Below are 19174 nucleotides of genomic sequence, written 5' to 3'. Positions count from 1 at the left end.
ATGATCTTGGGCAAAGGATTTCACGTAAAAAAAAAAAATTTTTAAATCAATCAAAAATATAAAAAAATAAATAAATACATCTACATAAAAGAAACATCTAAAAAATTATTTAAAAATTGGAATTCCTAATTTAATAGGGAGAATATCATGCATTCTGAGTAAACAGAACTGCTTACCTCAACGGGGTCTAGTCCACTACCAACAGATACAGTAGATAGAGTGCCATCGAATACAACTCTAATGACTTCAATCAGTAGATGTGAGTCTGGTGGGCTTGATATCTTGTACAGCTGATAGTCATTAGGCGTATCATAATCCCTTGCAGGATAGGAATCCGGGTTTCTCAATATCTCATACTCATCAAATGGAACCATTATTTCATCTGCCAAAAGAAAAAAGAACTTTTTTTTTTACCCAACCTACATGTAGGCCGGGGTGCTTTGGGAGATCATATGCCCCCCCCCCCCACTTGAGATCTTAGCCGTCGACCACGCAAACGAGCCAAATCAGCACGCACGTTGCCTGGGACATACATGTAGCCTTCAAAAGTGTATAGTTATTTATTTCATGAATTATGCTAATTTATGTATAATTAGTATGCAAAATCATACTTTTTGCTCTTAGTATACAAAGCTCCAAATATCCTATTTTATAGTGTATAAACTCTTTGTCATGTTCTTAGCAAATGTATAAGAAAAGATTACGATATCAGATCAATTTTTTCATTTTATATTGTTTTGTAATTTCTTTTAATATGTATTTCTTTGTTTTTATTTTTTTATCTTTTGTTTTTCATTGTTTTTTCGAAGAACTTTGTCGGGGACTCTTGCGATCATAAACAGAATAAAATAAATCTATTTAAACCAGGAAAAAGTAAAAATAATCATACATTTATGATTTTTGGTCGAAAACTGAATTTGCATTGACTTTTTGTACACTAAATCACATTATTTAAGCAATTTTTGGTCTGACATGCACATACAAAATGATGTGTAATTTTGGAACGCGTATTTGTGTGTCGAAAATTAGGTCTAAAAAGATGTGGGAGACTTGAAGATCAAAGGAAAAAATGGACAATCATTGACAAAGCCAGAGTTCATGGTAAAAAAAAATTGGTAAGCAGGAATTCCGGCAACTGCCGGAAAACTGACATCCCTGATACCCGTTATATGAGAGACCATACACAAGTCATCTGTTTCATCTACTTTCAGAGAGAGAGAGAGGGTGGGAGATGGAGGGAGAGAGGGAGGAAGGGGAGAGAGAGGGGGGAAATGGCAGGGGGATACTTACCTGTTATATGAGAGACCATAGACAAGTTATCTATTTTATATCTCCTCTCAGAGAACGGGGAGGGATAGTCGATTTGACATTTTCCGAACCTAGAAATGTTCTTTCGGATAAAGTTTTTTTCTTGATTCGTGTTCCTATGGGGTCCTAGAACAAATTCAGCTTGGTTGCCCAAAGTTGCCGGTTGGGCAATTTTGCTAATTTGCATAAATCCAAAATGGCCGCCACATGCCATCTTAAAAACCTAACTTTTGATCCCCTTGCCCTAAAATGATGAAGAATGTCTCCTTTTATGGGTTTAGGGGTGTGTAGAATCCATTTCTATAATCATTTTTGCAATATAAGGTCATCTTGAGGTCAAATCCAAGATGGCCGCCAGATGCCATCTTGAACAATTGAATTTGAACCCCTTGCCCCAGAATGATGAGTAATACCTTTGTTTAGGGCTTTAGGGGTGTGTGAAATCTCTTTCTGTTATCTATTTTGCAATATAAGGTTATCTTTAGGTCAAATCCAAGATGGCCGCCAGATGACGCCATCTTGAAATATTAACTTTTGAACCCTTTGCTTCAGAATCATGAATGATAACTATATTCGTGAGTCATTTGGTATGTTGATTCAATTTCTGATGTAATTTTTCAAAGAATATTCTTCAGATCAAATCCAAGATGGCCGCCAAGCGCCATCTTGAAAAATTACTTTCCGAGGCTTGTAGTGTAAGAACTTATGTAAGGGGATTTCAGGAAGAATACTATTTTTTTATTATTAATTCTCAATTTTTAGTTCAAGGGGAAGCAGATCTGAGATGTTGTCAGACGTTCGACATTTACTACTCACCTAAAAGAGAATCTTCTTTATGTTTCGGCTATGATCAATTTTGTATATGTATTTTTTTAATGTCCATCCATACTTTTGTACTGAAGAGGCTTTAAAGTCTTATTTGAATTTGAAAGTGTTTTCTCCATATTTTCCCTAAATCAAAGTGTCCAATGATAGGTAGGCATCAGTTCGTCTCAAAAGACGATGGTGTAGCGCGCTAGGTATTACATTTTCGAGAGTGGTTGTAGAGCTCCGCTCTAGAGTGGCAGTCTCTAAAGCAAATTTTGTACAGATGAGGGAGCATGGCGCTGAGACAGGTTCAGATAGAGATGCTGCCCTAGCCTTCCTATTTGTTCTTTGGCCTGCCAATGTAGAATTCCGATTATTTTCTGACGTCTTGACCCGTGTACTTAGTAGCTCTCCATAGATGGCGACTATCATCTACATCTTCACAAGTGTTAGTGTTTATGCCGGCAAGTTTTATGTCACGTTTGCAGGTGTGTTTATAACGGAGGTGATCTATCAGGGGACCAGTCACACAGCTCATCTTACATTGGCGAATCCCCGGCGAACATGAGTCATAAGCTGCATGGGGATGCCAGCATGTTCGTACGCTGAAGGGCCTTATATTCCGGGCTTGTATTTTTCACTCTGTCCTGCCATTTAATGTGTAGGTTACGTCCGAGGCAGCTGGCATGGAAGGTGTTTAGTCGCTTTTCTTGATCGGCGTACGTTTTCCAGGACTTATTTTCGTTCAGGGGCTTGGCCATGGTTGTGACAGAGTTTCCTATCCTGGTGCTTATCTCATTGTCCAGTGAAAGGGAACTAGAGACAGATAGTCAATGCAAGGTTGGTAAGGAGTCCACCACAACCAAACGAGTGTGTGGTGTTGATAGAGATATCTGGAGGACAGTCAGTGTCTTGAGTCGATCAGGATTTCTGTCTTACAGGCTGATGGGTCATCCAAACTCCTTCCATCCTTCTTTATGAAAGGCAGGGGCGACATCTCACGAATGAGAACCATCCTGACCATTGTTTTGGCACGTAGCCGGTCGATGTTGAAGAGTTTCCCATCTGCTCTGGTACGGATATGTAGATGCATTCTGTGCATTCGCCAAGTGCATACTGGGGAAGCATGGAGAAGAAGATCCTGAGTGTCAGGGCCAGGCGCAGCCTAATTGCTTCACGCCACTGCTCACAGGAACTGAGGGAAGCTACAAGATGTTCCAGCATTGTAGCAAACTGTTGACATGGAATGATATGACCATGGATCAGTCTTGGGGAGCCTGTCTTCTACAGGAGGCTAAAAAGTGCACTCGTGCTGACCAAGTCAAAGGCTTTTGTCAGGACGAAAAGTCCAATGATAATTATAAAGGAAGGTAATAAGTTAACAGATTTTCTGAAAAATACTGAGAAATCACTATTTAGTTAAAAATAATACTTTGAAGTTCTTTCACTAGAAAAATATGGCTGGACTTAAAAAATAACTATGAGAACTCCCGAAATAGGTCATAGCCCAAAACTTGAATGGTTTCATTCCAAGGTGAGCGGTAAATGACAAAATATATCAACCATCTTACCATCTCAGACCTTACTTTATTGACCACTGAAAATGGAGAAATTAAAAGAAATGAATCATTCTTACTGAAATACCCTTACATGAGCTCCTACACATAATAGTAAATTTCTTTAGGACAGCATGTCCGATTTTTGGGAGAGTACTTCTTCAAGGTTCAATAGTCTCGGGGGATAGTTGTTTTTTTTCATATGGCGTTTACCGGCCATCTTTTTTTTCTTCTTTATCTGAATGATCCTGTATTGCAAAATTATTAACAGAAATGGAATCAACATATCGAATAACTCACGAAAAGAGGTATTATTCATGATTCTTGGACAAAGGGTTCAGAAGTAATTTTTTTCAAAATGGTATCATCTGGCGGCCATCTTGGATTTGACCTGAAGATGACATTATATTGCAAAATAGATAGCAGAAAGAGATTCTACACACCCCAAAACCCCTAAACAGAGGTATTACTCGTCATTATGGGGCAAGGGGATCAAAAGTAAATTTTTCAAGATGGCATATCTGGCGGCCATCTTTGATTTGACCTGAAGATGACGTTATATTGCAAAAATGATTATAGAAATGGATTCTACACACTCCTAAACCCCTAAAAAGAGTAATTACTCATCATTTTGGGGCAAGGGGTTCAAAAGTTAAGTTTTTAAGATGGCATCTGGCGGCCATTTTGGATTTATGCAAATTAGCAAAATTGCCCAAACGGCAACTTTGGGCAACCAAGCTGAATTTGTTCTAGGACCCCATAGGAACACGAATTAAGAAAAAAACTTCATCGGAAAGAACTTTTCTAGGTTGGTGTATTGAGCCTATGGGACTGTCAAATCGACTAGGAGGGAGATGGAGGGCAATAGCAGGGGGATACTTACCTGTTATATGAGAGACCATACACGAGTTATCTGTTTTATCTCCTCTCAGAGAGCGAGAAAGAGGTTGGGAGAGGAATCGAGAGGGGGGGAGTGGGGAGAAAAAAGTGGGAGGGGGAGGGGTGAAGGATACTAACCCGTTATTTCAGAGACCATACACACTTCCTCAGCTTCATCTCCTCCCGCTGTACAATCAGGCACAAAGTCACAGATCAGTGTCTCATCGATACAGCTATTATCTGGCCAAGGGCATCCAAATTGATCGTCTGGACAAGACACTGTGCAAAATAAAAAAAAATACAGAATCTATCATTGGAAAAGTCAACAACTGGAACACCAACCTACTCTGAGCAACAACAGACTTTATCAATATCATCACCCGATTGCCCCCAAAGGGGGGGGGGGGGGGCACTCACATATATTGGTGGTACAAAGACGTGCCGCTTTGATTACCCCCTTTTTCATACCTCATTTTCAGTTCTCTAGATACTCTGAATGACAAAAGTTCCATTGAGAAGCCGTCCCGCCCCGCTTGCAAGACCTGTTACGAAACATCTCAGTTCCCTTGCCCTGCCAAAATGTCCAGCGCGAGCACCGCAGGCGAGAGCAGCACGCACGGCTTCAGAACTCCCTCTGCCAGCAGGTGCGTGCACTGCTAGCGCCCATATACACATGCACTGCGCAAGCGTGCACTGTACCTACTGTTCCGTAGACCGTTTTTCACACCGCCCAGTATATATTTAGTTCCGAAGACCCTGTATTTTACCCTCGTGGTCAGTTCCTTAGACCCCCATTTCAGGATTTCGTGAGGCACATCCCCATCAAAAAATAGTTTTGAGTGCCCCCCCCCCCCCCCCCCCCCGGGATTGCCCTTGAATTGAACAGGTAATATGGAAATTCTTGATAGGATCATCATGTGCATTCATTAGCTACATTTCGATGCAATTAAAGTAAATGCATGGAATAGATGAATTCTGTTTTTTGGGGAGTTTGATCATGTTGTGTTTTTAGTCTTTAATTTTCACTTTTCCCCATGCTTATTCTGAGAATCGGGTTCCAAAGTCTTCTGTTTTAGACTTTTATTTTTATCATAAAGTGTATATCTCATGCCAAGACACTTATTATCACTGATTGTTAAATACTACATCGTGCGACAAGATGCGTTTCCGTTAATCGCAGTCAGCGATGCATTCAAGGCCAGAAATTCCGAGCCGCGAGGCCGGAGACTTTGGACATGTGACTCGGCCAAGGCCGGCAAAACGTGGCCTCAGGGCTGGCCTCGACCAACATACCAGATTATGGTCTCAGTCATGAAAATCAAGCGTAGATCAATTGTTAACCTCTGTGTTATGGGATCCATGAAGGTCAAGTCCACCCAGAAAAATGTTGATTTGAATAAAATAGATAAAAATCAAACTAGTGTAACACTGAAAATTTCATCAAAATTGAATGTTAAATAGGAATAACATTTTAAAGTTTCGCTTATTATGATATGCACAACTCAGTGACATGCAAATGAGTCAGTCCATGATGTCCCTCACTCACTATTTCTTGAATTTTTAATTGTTTCAATTATACAAATTCTCATATTTTACATATTTGAAAATGAGGACCAACCTGACTGAAACATATATAATTAAACAATGCTAATTCCACATTTTCAGGGAGGAATCAGTTGTTATTTCACTTTACAAGGAGAAAATTACAATTTTTCATATTTCCTATAATAAAATATAAAAGAAATAGTGAGTGGATTAAATCATCAGTCTCCTCATTTCTATACAACCAGGATTTGCATAAAATTGTTTTGTGAAATTAAGGGAAACTTTAAAATGTCCCAACTTTCTTATTTTACATCTAATTTCAATGAAATTTTCAGTGTTATGCTTGTTGGATTTTTCTCTTTTTATTCAAATCAACTTTTTGTGAGGGGTGGACTTGTCCTTTAACAACTTTATCCTACCTGGGCAGTTCATTTCATCCTCTCCATCATTGCAATCTGCCATGCCATCACAAATCCATTCAGGATCATAAACACAGGTATAGGAGGAACCAGATGGACATTCAAAGCAGGGAGCTGCAACAACACAAACAACAATCGAAAAAATAAATCTGAATGTAATCTGAACGTTGGTATTTCCACTTTGAATTTGCATGGAACAGATGTACATGAATATGGTGAATAAATCTGACATGCCTGTATTCTGCGATTTGATATGGCAGTGCTCAGTGCTAACTTTGAAAACAACTTTTGATAATAAAATACTAGATTCATTGACCTCAAATGACCATTAACATTTGCCTAGTGACTTAAAATTCAATTGCTAATACCTGATAATGATGATATGTAAGTTTTACACAATAGGGACTTTCAATATCATCTTGAAAATTCAAAATCATAACCTTGGTTGAATTTCCTTTACGTTGATACTACAACACGCTCAAAAATGCAAAATAGCCTTTGTACTTGATCATGTGACCTACAACTTGTGTAAAATGATCAGTTATACTTTGTTACCTGTATGTCAAAGTTTCAAAAAATAGATCTATAAAGATTCATGACGCCCGTTTCCATGGCTAAGTATGCATTTTCATTCATGAGTTTTCTGTATTGAACAGTGGGCTCATTAGTTCAAAACAGTGGACTCATAAATAGCTTAGCGATCATCATAGAACATTTTTTTTAAGATTGATTGCATTCGCTACAGTGTAAAATTCATCACTAAGACCAAGTGTACAATTCAGGGCTCTGTAAGACAAAGCATAACGATTGATCATACGCTTGAATTTTACGATTGATTGTACATTGCAGTCAATGCAATCAATCGTGAAAATTTTGTATACGATCATTGCTAAGGTTTGTGTTACGGGCTCCAGTTCGTAGTCACTTCAAGGACAATCTTGGTCAATTGATCTTTCATTTCTTTCATTAGGATAGGCAGATTTCAAAGCAAGATTTTATGTAAGCATGCATTACATAGCAGGATGAAGAAATTGAATAGACCAATTGACTAGAATAGCACATCAATTAACACTCTATGAAGGTATTTGTTGCAATGTTGTACAATACACTTGACAAACTGTGAAATACCAGTCGCTCACGGACGCATTGTTGTTTTTTGTGGATGTAAATGAAAAATACAATTCAAAAGAATATATGAATAATCAAAGTTGGTGCTTATCTCATTAAATTTTAAATCACCATGTCACTTTAGTACCAATGACCATCCTCTGATCATGCGCAGAGTGCCACGAGGGTGGCGGGCGAATTCACCCGCCGCCCCTGTTTATTTTTTTCCCTGATGCGGGTAGCAAAAATACTTACCCGCGAGTCACATGAGAGGCTGGCAAGGAACGATGTGGCAGGGCCTTTACATGAACCAAGTATCAGACCAGGGGGGTGTTTCACAAAGATTTAAGTATGACTTAGAGTCGCACTTAAATGCCTAGTTGCGTGCGTTATAAAAGACATCATCGCATTGGTCAGATCATGCAACTACTGCGTATTGATCACTTAGATAGCGCGTTGTATTTCAGATACGCGTCGGCATTTAAGTGCGATTTAAGTCATACTCAAATCTTTGTGAAATACCCCCCAGGTGATGGTTGGACCAAAAGGTAATCTCTTGTTGTGGTGCTAATTAAACACCTTAATCTGTATCTTACCTTTTGTTGTTGTAGTTTCTACTATTGGGGTAGTCACTGGTGTCAATTCTGGTGTAGTCACTGGTGTCACTTCTGGTGTAGTCACTGGTGTCACTTCTGGTGTCGTATCTGGTGTAGTATCTGGTGTAGTTTCTGGTGTAGTATCTGGTGCTCCTGGTGTGGATGCAGGAGTAGTTCCCAGAGTGCTTTCAGGAGTGGTTGCTGGAGTGGTTTCTGTTGGGACTTCTGTTGGGCTCGTTGTAGGTTCTGTTGTTGTCCCTGTAGACGTTGCCACTGAAAATAACAAGAAGGGGTGCCGGCCGGGGTGGACGAATTTCCATTTACCTCTGAGTGCAGTCACATAAATTACCATCGGTTTACTTTAGCATAATGGTTTTTCTCAAGGTAATTTTGATTGCCTCTCGCAACTTGATAATAGTAGTTACCATGTATGTCAAATAATAGTCATCAATTGATTTGATCAACTGTCACACAAAGTGGTACATTTGTAAATTTACGATTGAAGAATAATCATAGGTCATGTACATTGCTTTCCTCCTTTATAGTGAGAAAGAAAAAAATGACCGGCTACTGTTCCTAAAACAAATATCAAATGTAAACAGAATAAAAATGTTTTTTTCAAAAGTATCAAAAGACCAATTGCAACAACGATCACTTCAGAATTAATTCAATTTGCAAAGAGAAGAGTTAATTAGAAACTTGAAAGAAAAGAAATCACATTCAGTATTTTGTTTCATGAGTGTGCATGGAGGAGGGAGAAAGGGGGAATGGAGGGGAGGGGATGGGTGTCGTAGATGGGAAGAAAATGGTAGAGGGGAGGAGTGGGGTGGGGTGGTAGATAGAAGGGGATGGTAGAGAAGGGGGGGTATCAGCAGGTGGGGAAGGGATGTTAGTAGGGAGGGGTAGTAGAGGGGAGGATGAGGGGTTGGTAGAGGGGGGAGAGGAGGGGTCATAGATGGGAGGGGCAGTACAGGGGATGGGGAGCGGAGGGCTGGGTCTTTAGTAGGGAGGGGTAGTAGAGGGGAGGATGGGGGGTTGGCAGAGGGGGGAGAGGAGGGGTCATAGATGGGAGGGGCATGTCAGGGGATGGGGAGCGGAGGGCTGGGACTTTAGTAGGGAGGGGTAGTAGAGGGGAGGATGAGGGGTTGGTAGAGGGGGGAGAGGAGGGGTCATAGATGGGAGGGGCATGTCAGGGGATGGGGAGCGGAGGGCTGGGACTTTAGTAGGGAGGGGTAGAAGAGGGGAGGATGAGGGGTTGGTAGAGGGGGGGAGAGGAGGGGTCATAGATGGGAGGGGCATGTCAGGGGATGGGGAGCGGAGGGCTGGGACTTTAGTAGGTAGGGGTAGTAGAGGAGAGGATGGGGGGTTGGTAGAGGGGGGAGAGGGGGGAGAGGGGGGAGAGGAGGGGTCATAGATGGGAGGGGCATGTCAGGGGATGGGGAGCGGAGGGCTGGGACTTTAGTAGGGAGGGGTAGTAGAGGGGAGGATGAGGGGTTGGTAGAGGGGGGAGAGGAGGGGTCATAGATGGGAGGGGCATGTCAGGGGATGGGGAGCGGAGGGCTGGGACTTTATAGTAGGGAGGGGTAGTAGAGGGGAGGATGGGGGTTGGTAGAGGGGGGAGAGAAGGGGTCATAGATGGGAGGGGCATGTCAGGGGATGGGGAGCGGAGGGCTGGGACTTTAGTAGGGAGGGGTAGTAGAGGGGAGGATGAGGGGTTGGTAGAGGGGGGAGAGGAGGGGTTGGTAGATGGGAGGGGCAGTACAGGGGATGGGGAGCGGAGGGCTGGGACTTTAGTAGGGAGGGGTAGTAGAGGGGAGGATGAGGGGTTGGTAGAGGGGGGAGAGAAGGGGTCATAGATGGGAGGGGCATGTCAGGGGATGGGGAGCGGAGGGCTGGGACTTTAGTAGGGAGGGGTAGTAGAGGGGAGGATGAGGGGTTGGTAGAGGGGGGAGAGGAGGGGTTGGTAGATGGGAGGGGCAGTACAGGGGATGGGGAGCGGAGGGCTGGGACTTTAGTAGGGAGGGGTAGTAGAGGGGAGGATGAGGGGTTGGTAGAGGGGGGAGAGGAGGGGTTGGTAGACGGGACGGGCAGTACAGGGGATGCAAGGGCCGGGGTAAATTGCCAATTCGTCTACTGCCAACTTGTTCACTCACCACATGGTCTACTTTCATTTAGTCTTATGCCACTCTGTCCATCAACATTTCGTCTAAACAACCATTTGGTCCAATCATCACTTTGTCTATTCGCCATTTCGTCTATGACCACTTCGTCTCACAACCAGTTGGTCTCATATCCATTTCATTTTCATTCATTTTGCACAATTTAACACTTAGACCAAATAGTACAGGGAATAAATGGCTATTGGACCAAATGGTATTATTAGACGGAATGGCTATTAGACAAAATGAAAGTAGACCATGTGGTCAGTGGACAAACTGATGGTAGACCAAATGATAGCAGACGAGTTGGCAATTGGACAAATTGGCATTAGACGAATTGGGAATAAACCGGGATGGGGAGGGGGGGCTGGGACTTAAGAAGGGAGGGGTACGTAGAAGAGGGGAGAGGAGCAGGTGGTAGAATGGCTGGAGGAACTGCTATGCTTACCTGTGGTGGTTGCTTCTAGTATTACAACTGTAAGGATCAAATAGAAAGAGAAAACAAAGAAAGAAAAAGAGAGCTATGAACATAATCAATTATGATAATAATAATAATAATCATAATAAGATGAATAATTCTAGCAATAATGATGCAAGTACATAAGCATTGTATCCAATCTTCAGAATACTCAACAAACTGTCGTTATCACCCTGCCTTTAGCTTGAGGAGCACTTCATAAAAGGACTTATTGGCCATTTTCATAGGACAAGTCCTGTTTATTAGCACGGTAACAATGCTTCTCTGCAAATCAAATTCAGAGAATGGTGTCAGATCTGACAACATCCAATGACACATGTTGAATGAATGCTCCCCAGGCTGCCACTCCTGTTCAATATAGCATTTCAAAGAATACATATTTCTACCAATTAAGTACCAATATTACATTACAATAATATTTCAAATAATTTTTTGCAAGTTAAAGGGGAAGGTCACCCTGGCATGAAGCTGAAAAACAAAAGAAACACATTGGTGAATATTTGGCGTGAATCCTCAAAGATTAACATAATTCTGGATTTTTTAAATTTGTTTTTTGTGATGTCATGTATGAGCAGCTCTCCAATTGGTCATGATACAAATTCCATAAAGTGCACTTTTCTCAGAAAATTCAGAATGATTTCACTCCCGCATTCATCATATCAACACATCATTTCATACATGGAATGGCTGCTCACACGTAGTGTCACAAATTTGTATTTGTGAATATCAATAACACTCATTTTTTGAGGAATTTCGTCAAACCTTCATCAATAATTTTCTCAAATTGTTTCTTGATTTTTCCCTTAATTCCATAAATTCAAATTTTTAATGGTTCATTATTACTGAAAATATTTTTCTTATACAAACGGACATGAAAAGATAAATTGGATGATATGATGAATGCAAAAGTAAAATCATTCTCTATTTTGTATATATTTATCAACACACATACATGTACACTTTATGCTCTTAGTGAACTTCCCCTTAAAATTGGGTTTGAACCTAATGCAGTCCTGAGTAATACATACCATTAGAAAGTTCAACAGCGGCACTTTCATTAACAAGGCCCTCTGTGAGTTGTGCAACTAATTCTTCACCGATGATATCCGCAAGGACGTCAATGCCAACATCGACAAGAACGTCAACGAGTTCTTCTGGTAACATGTCGGTTACGATCACAATAATAGCGACGATACTCCCAGGCCTTACAAATTTTTAAATATAAAAAAGAGTGAATTTAAATGGCCACTTATGAGTAACCTATTTCATTCTGAAACACAAAGAAAATCAGACAACAGATTTTTCCTCAGAAAAGCAGTAAGATACTGCATTAAGTATGAATTTAAGGAGGGTTTATAATTTTACTCCATCTATGGACCAATTAATTGGAAGAATGACTAATTTTATAGTCACGCAAACCACTCTCTGTGATGAAAATTGGCATCAGTTGAGTAAAGTTCAAACCGTTGGTATGTAAAAATGAAATGGTATATTGTTTCCATTCATTTTTTTTTTACAGAATTAATTCAAGATCATTACGTGTGCGACTTTAATGTGTGATTCCATCTTTGTCGATGGTGGTTCAGGTATGAGAAATGGGAAGTGTGTTTGTGAATGTGGTCAACTTTCAGGGGGAGTTTACCGAGGAGGGTAAACTAAACAAAATCCCATGGCAGAAATCAAGTGATAAATCAGAGAGATGTAGAATATCTGCTGTTTTTAGCTTGAAAATCAGTCAATTTACAGGGTCTTCTTGATAATCAGGAGACTTGGCAGCCCTGTGATGGTGACAAAAACCTCCAATGCTCAGTAAACTTAATTTTATTACCATTTCTGCAACATCGGGGAAACCCATGACTGGGGCCACAACTAGTTATAATGTTATTTTTTTAATATTTATTCCTAATCCTTAGTAGCTGTATATGTCTAGTTTGAATAACAAATGAAGCTAATTTACCTAAATCCCAAGATGGTCACATTTGAATTAGCATACTCTCCAGACTGCAGTATTCCTTCTATCTGTATGAATTTTAAAAAAAATTCAAAAACTTGTCAAATACACAAGAACATCCAGACTAAACCAAAATGATTTATAATCTTAAAAACTTGTCAAATAAACAGGAGCATATTTAATGCAAACTCTGACAAATTAAAACTAAAATCACGGATAAACTCTGTTTCATGAAGGACGTCCACTTGCCATCTGTCTAACACTGCCATTATACCATGGTAATATGGCTCAGCATTTGCTCACAGTCAAGGTTGCAATCTTAAGATCTTATAAAACGGATTATAACTCTTCATGAAACAGGGCCCATAAAGGATCTCGGAATCCAAAAGGAATATCTTCTCCAATTGCAAGATCGCATTAATATTATTTTACAAATGATTGGGATATATTTCTCTACATATTTGTGAACGAAAAAAAAAGGAATCATGAACAAGTAAAAAGATATTAAAGTATTATATACCAACTTTCCCAGAAAAAACATAGATTTTAATGCACATCAATTTTGGCTACATTCTTAGGAGAAATATGAAAAAATGAAGATAAATGAAACCATCAAAACAAGGGACAAACACCCTTAAAAATATAGCTTGTGATAAAGCCATTCTGAAAACAGGCAACAAAAAAGTGTGTAAATATATCGTTCTTCCCCCTTCCTCCTGTAAATGTTTACTAGTATATATGCACAAAACGTTCATTATATTCATGTTCATTTTATAACAAATTTTGGCAATTTACGCTGTCAGGCTGGGATAACGTTTGCTGAGTCCTAATTTCCTCATCCGATCGAGGCTGAGCACCACACATTTCATATTCATACCGAGTCTCCTACTAAGATGGGCTACTAATACTGAAATAATCACTCAAAATTTATAGATAGGATTATCCGAATAGGAAGAACCAATGTTTCCGGGGATTAATTTAATAATTTGACATTATACTTCCATCCCCATTCATTGAACAAACGTCCCAGAAACTGAACTTGAACTTTTTTTTCAGTTTGAGGGCATGCCACTTTGGTCTAGACCTAATTATAACTTACAAAAGTGATTGCATTTTTAAAAACTTCTCAATATTTTAAAGAATTAGATTAAATCACAGTTGACATGTCAGAAGCTGCTACTAGTATACTCTAGACCACTCGTCATCCCCGACCATTCGCCATACAGCAAAAGGTAGGGGTAGGAATCGTAGGATGAGTGCTCTCAGTGGCGTAGCTACGGGGGGGCCTGGGGGGCACGTGCCCCCCCTGAGATTTGGTGTGCCCCCCCCCCCCCCAGAAAAAATTGGCAGAGCCAAAAAAAAAGGGAGAAAGAAGAAAAGAAAAAAGGAAAAGAAGAAAAGAAAAAAAGGAAAAGAAGAAGAAAGACAGAAGAAAAAAAAGAAGAGGAAAATAAGAGGAGGAAGAGGGGTGAATGAAATAATGTGAGGGGAAGACTTGCAATTAAAAAACAAATCTTTTCATGTTATTATATAAAATTTTTGCCAGAATTGCCTGTTCGATGAGATTCATATGTTGCTCAATAGGCTGATATGGAGCAAGTTTTGAAGTCAATATGCAAAACATATTTTAGCTCGGACATCAAGCTTTCATTGTTTTTTTTCATTTACAAATTTAAGTGCTCTGTAAAATGTCCGTTTTATGGTCTACATATCAGCATTTTAAGCTCACGCTGCGTGGTCACATTGTTTCATTTGCCAAGTTCATATTGTCTACGTGTATTCCATAATGTTCCACTAAACAAATGTATTCAGAATATGCCCAGATTCTAGGTCTAAATCTAAAACATGCGCGATAGCCTGCGTGTTCTTTATTTAAAATGTACTTAAATTATCCAGTTTCACATCAGAATATCAATAATTGTCTGCTCACGCTTCACAATCGCATTATTAATGATACCCAATTGACTATATCCTATTTATGATTTACAAAATATGAATAGAGTGTCCCGCTTTTAGGTCTAAAATCTCAATTTTCTTCCTCTCGCGCTTCGCGCTCGCATCAATTGTTTAGTTACATACCTATCCCATTTATTAATACAAAAAGTGCTTAGAATGACCATTTTTTAGGTCGGAATGTCAAAAAATTTGCTCGCGCTTCGCGCTCGCATTATTGAAATATTTACCGTCTTCGTGGGTAACTGTAAGTAGTCCTTAACAGGTCCCTTTTCGATAATGCTAGAACAGTTGATAAAAATTTCTGTTCGCGCTTGGCGTTCGCAGTAACCATCTGGTTACATACAAATCTTGTTCAGGATCACACATAACATTGCCCAGAAAATTACATTTTCAGGAAAAAATACATGAAAGTAAAAAAAAAAAAATCGCTCGCGCTTCGCGCTCGCACTTTTTATAAGGCTTATGAGATTATTTCATGTTTACGTTGTTTTATAAGAATAAAACTAAGAAGTGACTGATATAGGCCTAGGTGAAGATAATTTCGGGCCCCGTCCCCTATTGGCGAAAGTCGGATCCGCCCATGTGACACATATACACACACCGGAAAAATGGCCGGTGCCGGCCCCCCTGAAAAAGCAAGGACCCCCTAGTGCCCCCCCCCCCCGGGAAAAAAATCCTAGCTACGCCATGACATGAGTGCTGTACCCTACACTACAGATATTTTTTTTAGGGGGGGGGCATTATAGAAGGATCTTGGCAAATGAGTGCCAATCAAACAACACGGGCACGGCAGCCGAAGCCAAAGTGTGGAATGCGCTGACAAGCAAACATACAAAATTACAATCACATTGGCATTGTCGCACAGTTTCATAGTCCAACTTTCGTACCGTACATAAATTTTAGCACGTGGGACCAAAGGCAAACATTAACTATATGCTTTCGCACGATTTGTTCTTGTATTTGTAAGTGTAGAAAGCCCTAGCTCAAGATAGCATGCATCACGGCCTTTTCCGGCAAAATCGTGATATAGGCCCCGCTCGAGAAAAACTTGTAATCGATCATACCTCAATATCTAGGTTGCTAACTTCAGCTCACTATATATACTCGTGATACAGGCCCACTGAACTAGAGATACGTGGAAGTCGTGTTCACCCAAGCAAAACATCGCCGGCGAACTCGATAAGTCACGTGACCGCCGCCATTTTGCTAGGTCAATTGTTCGAGAACGCGCCGTAAAAGGCAATTGAAAGTATGTGCAAGATGCAATATGTTTTCTCTATAAATATAAGATTAATACTGATGTACTACTTAGTGTGGCAAAGTGTATTTTAATGTCATTAAGCCAATCATGTACAAACATATTTCTATATGCACAATGTACTGGGACCTGGTAATTCATGTAGTTTAAAAAAGGGTTTAAATCAGGGTGACCAGATTTCAAAAAATGAAATACGGGACAATCCATAAAAAAAAGATAATCAAAGAAGGCTACACAGTATTATACTTGTGAAAAAAAATATAAAGAATTGGAAGGGAGGGTGAACGAAAGAATGAAGGAGAGAAAGAAAAGAAATGAAATGAGAAAGAAGAAAGAAAAAATGAAGGGGAAAATGAAGGGGAAAACATGAAAGAAAGTTAGAATAATTAAAAAGACGATGAAAGAAAGAATAAAAGAGAAAAAAAGGTTTCCGTCATTCGTTGAATTCATTGAATATAGAAAGAAAGAAAAAGAAATAAAGGGAATATGTGTGACAGACAAAATAAAGGTGAGAAAGAAAAAGTAAGAAAAAGAAGGGAAACAAAGAATGCCGGAAAGAAAAATGTTTTCATTCTTTGAAAGAAAGAAACGAAGAAAGAAGAAAACATGAAGGGGGAATGAAGGAAGGGAGGGAGGGAAAGAAAGAAAGAATTAGAAGGAAAAATAGAATAAAGAATGAAAGAAAGAATGAAAGAGAGGGAGGAAAGATTGGAGGGATGAGAGAATGAAAAAAAAATAATGGAAGGAGAGAAAAAACGAAAAGAAATTAAAGGTGAGGAAGGGAGAAGGAAGTAGATAAAAAGGGCAGATAAGAGAAAGAAGGAAAGAAAGAAAATTAACACACAGACTGGATCAGGAAAGAAAGGTAGGAAATATTAAAAGATAGATGGAACAAAAAAAGCAAGCAGGAAGGATAGAAGGATGAAGAATAAAAATGAAAGAGGAAAAAGTTCAAACTTCAAGCAAACAAAAGCAATCCAATCATCTAACAGAAATAACAATGATATATTTGGTGTTTTTTATCTTTAAAATTTTGAAAAACTAAGTGGTTTAGAAATGAATAAAATTTCAAAGTGAAGCATTGTCAACTTACAAATTAGAGGAAACAGCGCCGGCATCCTACACAACAAGACTCAAAACGAAAGCTAAAACAACTACATGTAGATCCAGTTATGAAAATTAAAAAACTTGTTCCTCCTATTAAATCAGTAATCTGAGAATCTATAATATATGATCATAAAAATTTCCCGCCGATTTTGCGATTATTTTGGTGGAAAAACTGTTTATCATGTGAGATTGTTTGCACCATTGAGAATCTGCTCCGATCCTACATGCATAGAGCCTGCCACACACAGGCAGGAAGCCAGCTCGTTTGCAATGTAGGCCTATTGGGTTAGGATAAAAATCACCCGCAAAACTTTGCAAAAGTTTAGTTATCGATTTATTGTTGTCTCTGCTTCGTCATCTGTTAGGTTATTTGATGAAAATTCGTCACTTTTAAATGTATCAACTACATTTTGTTCAATATTCTAAAAATACGGGACAGATAGGTGTCCCGGAAAGGGTTTGTCGGGACGCCGGGACAAAGGAGCAAAATACGGGACGATCCCGGGAAATACGGGACGTCTGGTCACCCTGGAAATATTTGAAAAGAGGTAGTGGCCTTTTTGTGCAATTTTTGACATGTGGAATATTTCATATATACTGACCAGGATATGCATATAATTATCTGGTATGTGAAAATAAGCGAAATTTAGTGCCACAACTTTTTAAATGGAATTACCATTGCTGTTTTTCTGATCTGTGCTCTAATTAGTAAACTTGTTAGAGTTGAATTTGTTTATCCATCACCCCTTCCTTTATGTAAAGGTGTATTGATGTATAAGCACATGTCGTGCAACATCCATGCTCTTCCAAATTAAATTTCATTAGAATTCAAATTATATTGTGCCCATTTTTATATACACTGTACTTAGTAGATATTTCATGGCTGAGCACACGAAGGTCCAACTTTGAAGGCTCATTAAAAGTAACAACCTTCTTGTCCTCAAACTTTTATCCAATTTTTCACCCTAAAATGTGTGATTGAACAGTATGAGAGGGAGGGAAGGGAATATTTACTCAAAATTTATATAGAGAAAGTTGAAATGAGAAAGGCAAAATGGTAAAGATGCAGCCGGAGAGAAAAAAAGAAACAGACGATCAACGAGAAGAGATGGAAAGAAGAGGAAGATCAAAGAGAGAGAGGGAGAGAAAGGGGGAAATGACGAGGAATGAGAAAGAGGTGAGGAGAGAAAGGCGAGACGAGAGGGAGATAAGAGGGCTTGATATAAGGGAGATGGGGAAATAAAAGAGAGATATAAGGGGGATATATAGAAAGGGAAGGTAAGAGAGAGAGAGATGAGAAAGAAGAGGAAAATCAGAGAGAAAGAAGCCAAAGAGAAAGGAAAAATAATAAAGAGGGAGATCGAGATGATATAAAGGGGAGAAATAAGAGAGAGTTGTTGTTGGGCCTTTCTTTGTCATAGTGTGCGCGTGAAAAAGGTCGAGTTTTTATGATTTCATGTCTGTATATTTACTCCCCTTTAATACAAAAATGTGACTAAATCAACATTTTCAGTTATGAAAGTATTCAATAACATATATTTCATGATTTAACAAAGCAAACTAAAACTTTAAACAGCACAAGGAACACTTTCTTTGCGTTCCTTTCTCCCATCTGCCTTCACGCAGCATTTGTCGACTAGCCAGTATTGACCTAGCAAAATGGCGGCGCGCTCAGTCGAGCGTGAAGTCCGATGCTCTTCGTTGCCGCACTGCTTTGTGTACGTTGGGAATAGGGACACGTATTCCACGTATCTCTAGTTCAGTGTACAGGCCCCGCTACTGTGTTGAATGGCTTAGAATGTCCGTTCGCGGGGCCTGTTTCACGAGTATAATACTATAATCGTTATATAGGCCCCGCACTACGGCACTTCAGACACTCCAACACAGTAGCGGGGCCTGTATCACGAGTATATTATTAAGCTTGCATCCTAAGATAGTCGCGAAACTGGCCCCGTCCAATGCGCTTTTCCCAGCATTCGCACGTGTGTGGGGCTCGGATGACGGCTATTAGTATACTCGTTATCGAGGCCCCTTGCACTGGTATATCA

At 39.7% G+C, this 19174-nt stretch overlaps 1 protein-coding gene across 2 annotated transcripts in view; it reads right to left on the bottom strand.

Moving 5' to 3' along the window:
- LOC129267072 (low-density lipoprotein receptor-related protein 2-like) overlaps positions 1-15898 on the bottom strand; it is a 44246-nt gene extending 28348 nt beyond the window's left edge. For both annotated transcript variants that reach the window (XM_064103723.1, XM_064103724.1), the window contains exons 1-8: positions 15826-15898; positions 12812-12873; positions 11883-12058; positions 10825-10851; positions 8218-8490; positions 6515-6628; positions 4689-4829; positions 177-382 (exon numbers count right to left, since the gene is read on the bottom strand). In XM_064103723.1, coding sequence (XP_063959793.1) covers positions 177-382; positions 4689-4829; positions 6515-6628; positions 8218-8490; positions 10825-10851; positions 11883-12018 — 897 coding nt within the window. In that variant the 5' untranslated portion in view covers positions 12019-12058; positions 12812-12873; positions 15826-15898. The remainder of the gene's footprint in view (positions 1-176; positions 383-4688; positions 4830-6514; positions 6629-8217; positions 8491-10824; positions 10852-11882; positions 12059-12811; positions 12874-15825) is intronic.
- Between the last annotated feature and the right edge of the window lie 3276 nt (positions 15899-19174).

Source organism: Lytechinus pictus, chromosome 8 (genome assembly GCF_037042905.1).
Source record: "Lytechinus pictus isolate F3 Inbred chromosome 8, Lp3.0, whole genome shotgun sequence".
Lineage (NCBI taxonomy): Eukaryota > Metazoa > Echinodermata > Echinoidea > Temnopleuroida > Toxopneustidae > Lytechinus > Lytechinus pictus.
Note: the sequence above shows the minus strand (reverse complement) of the source record. Positions and strands in the feature narration are given on the sequence as shown.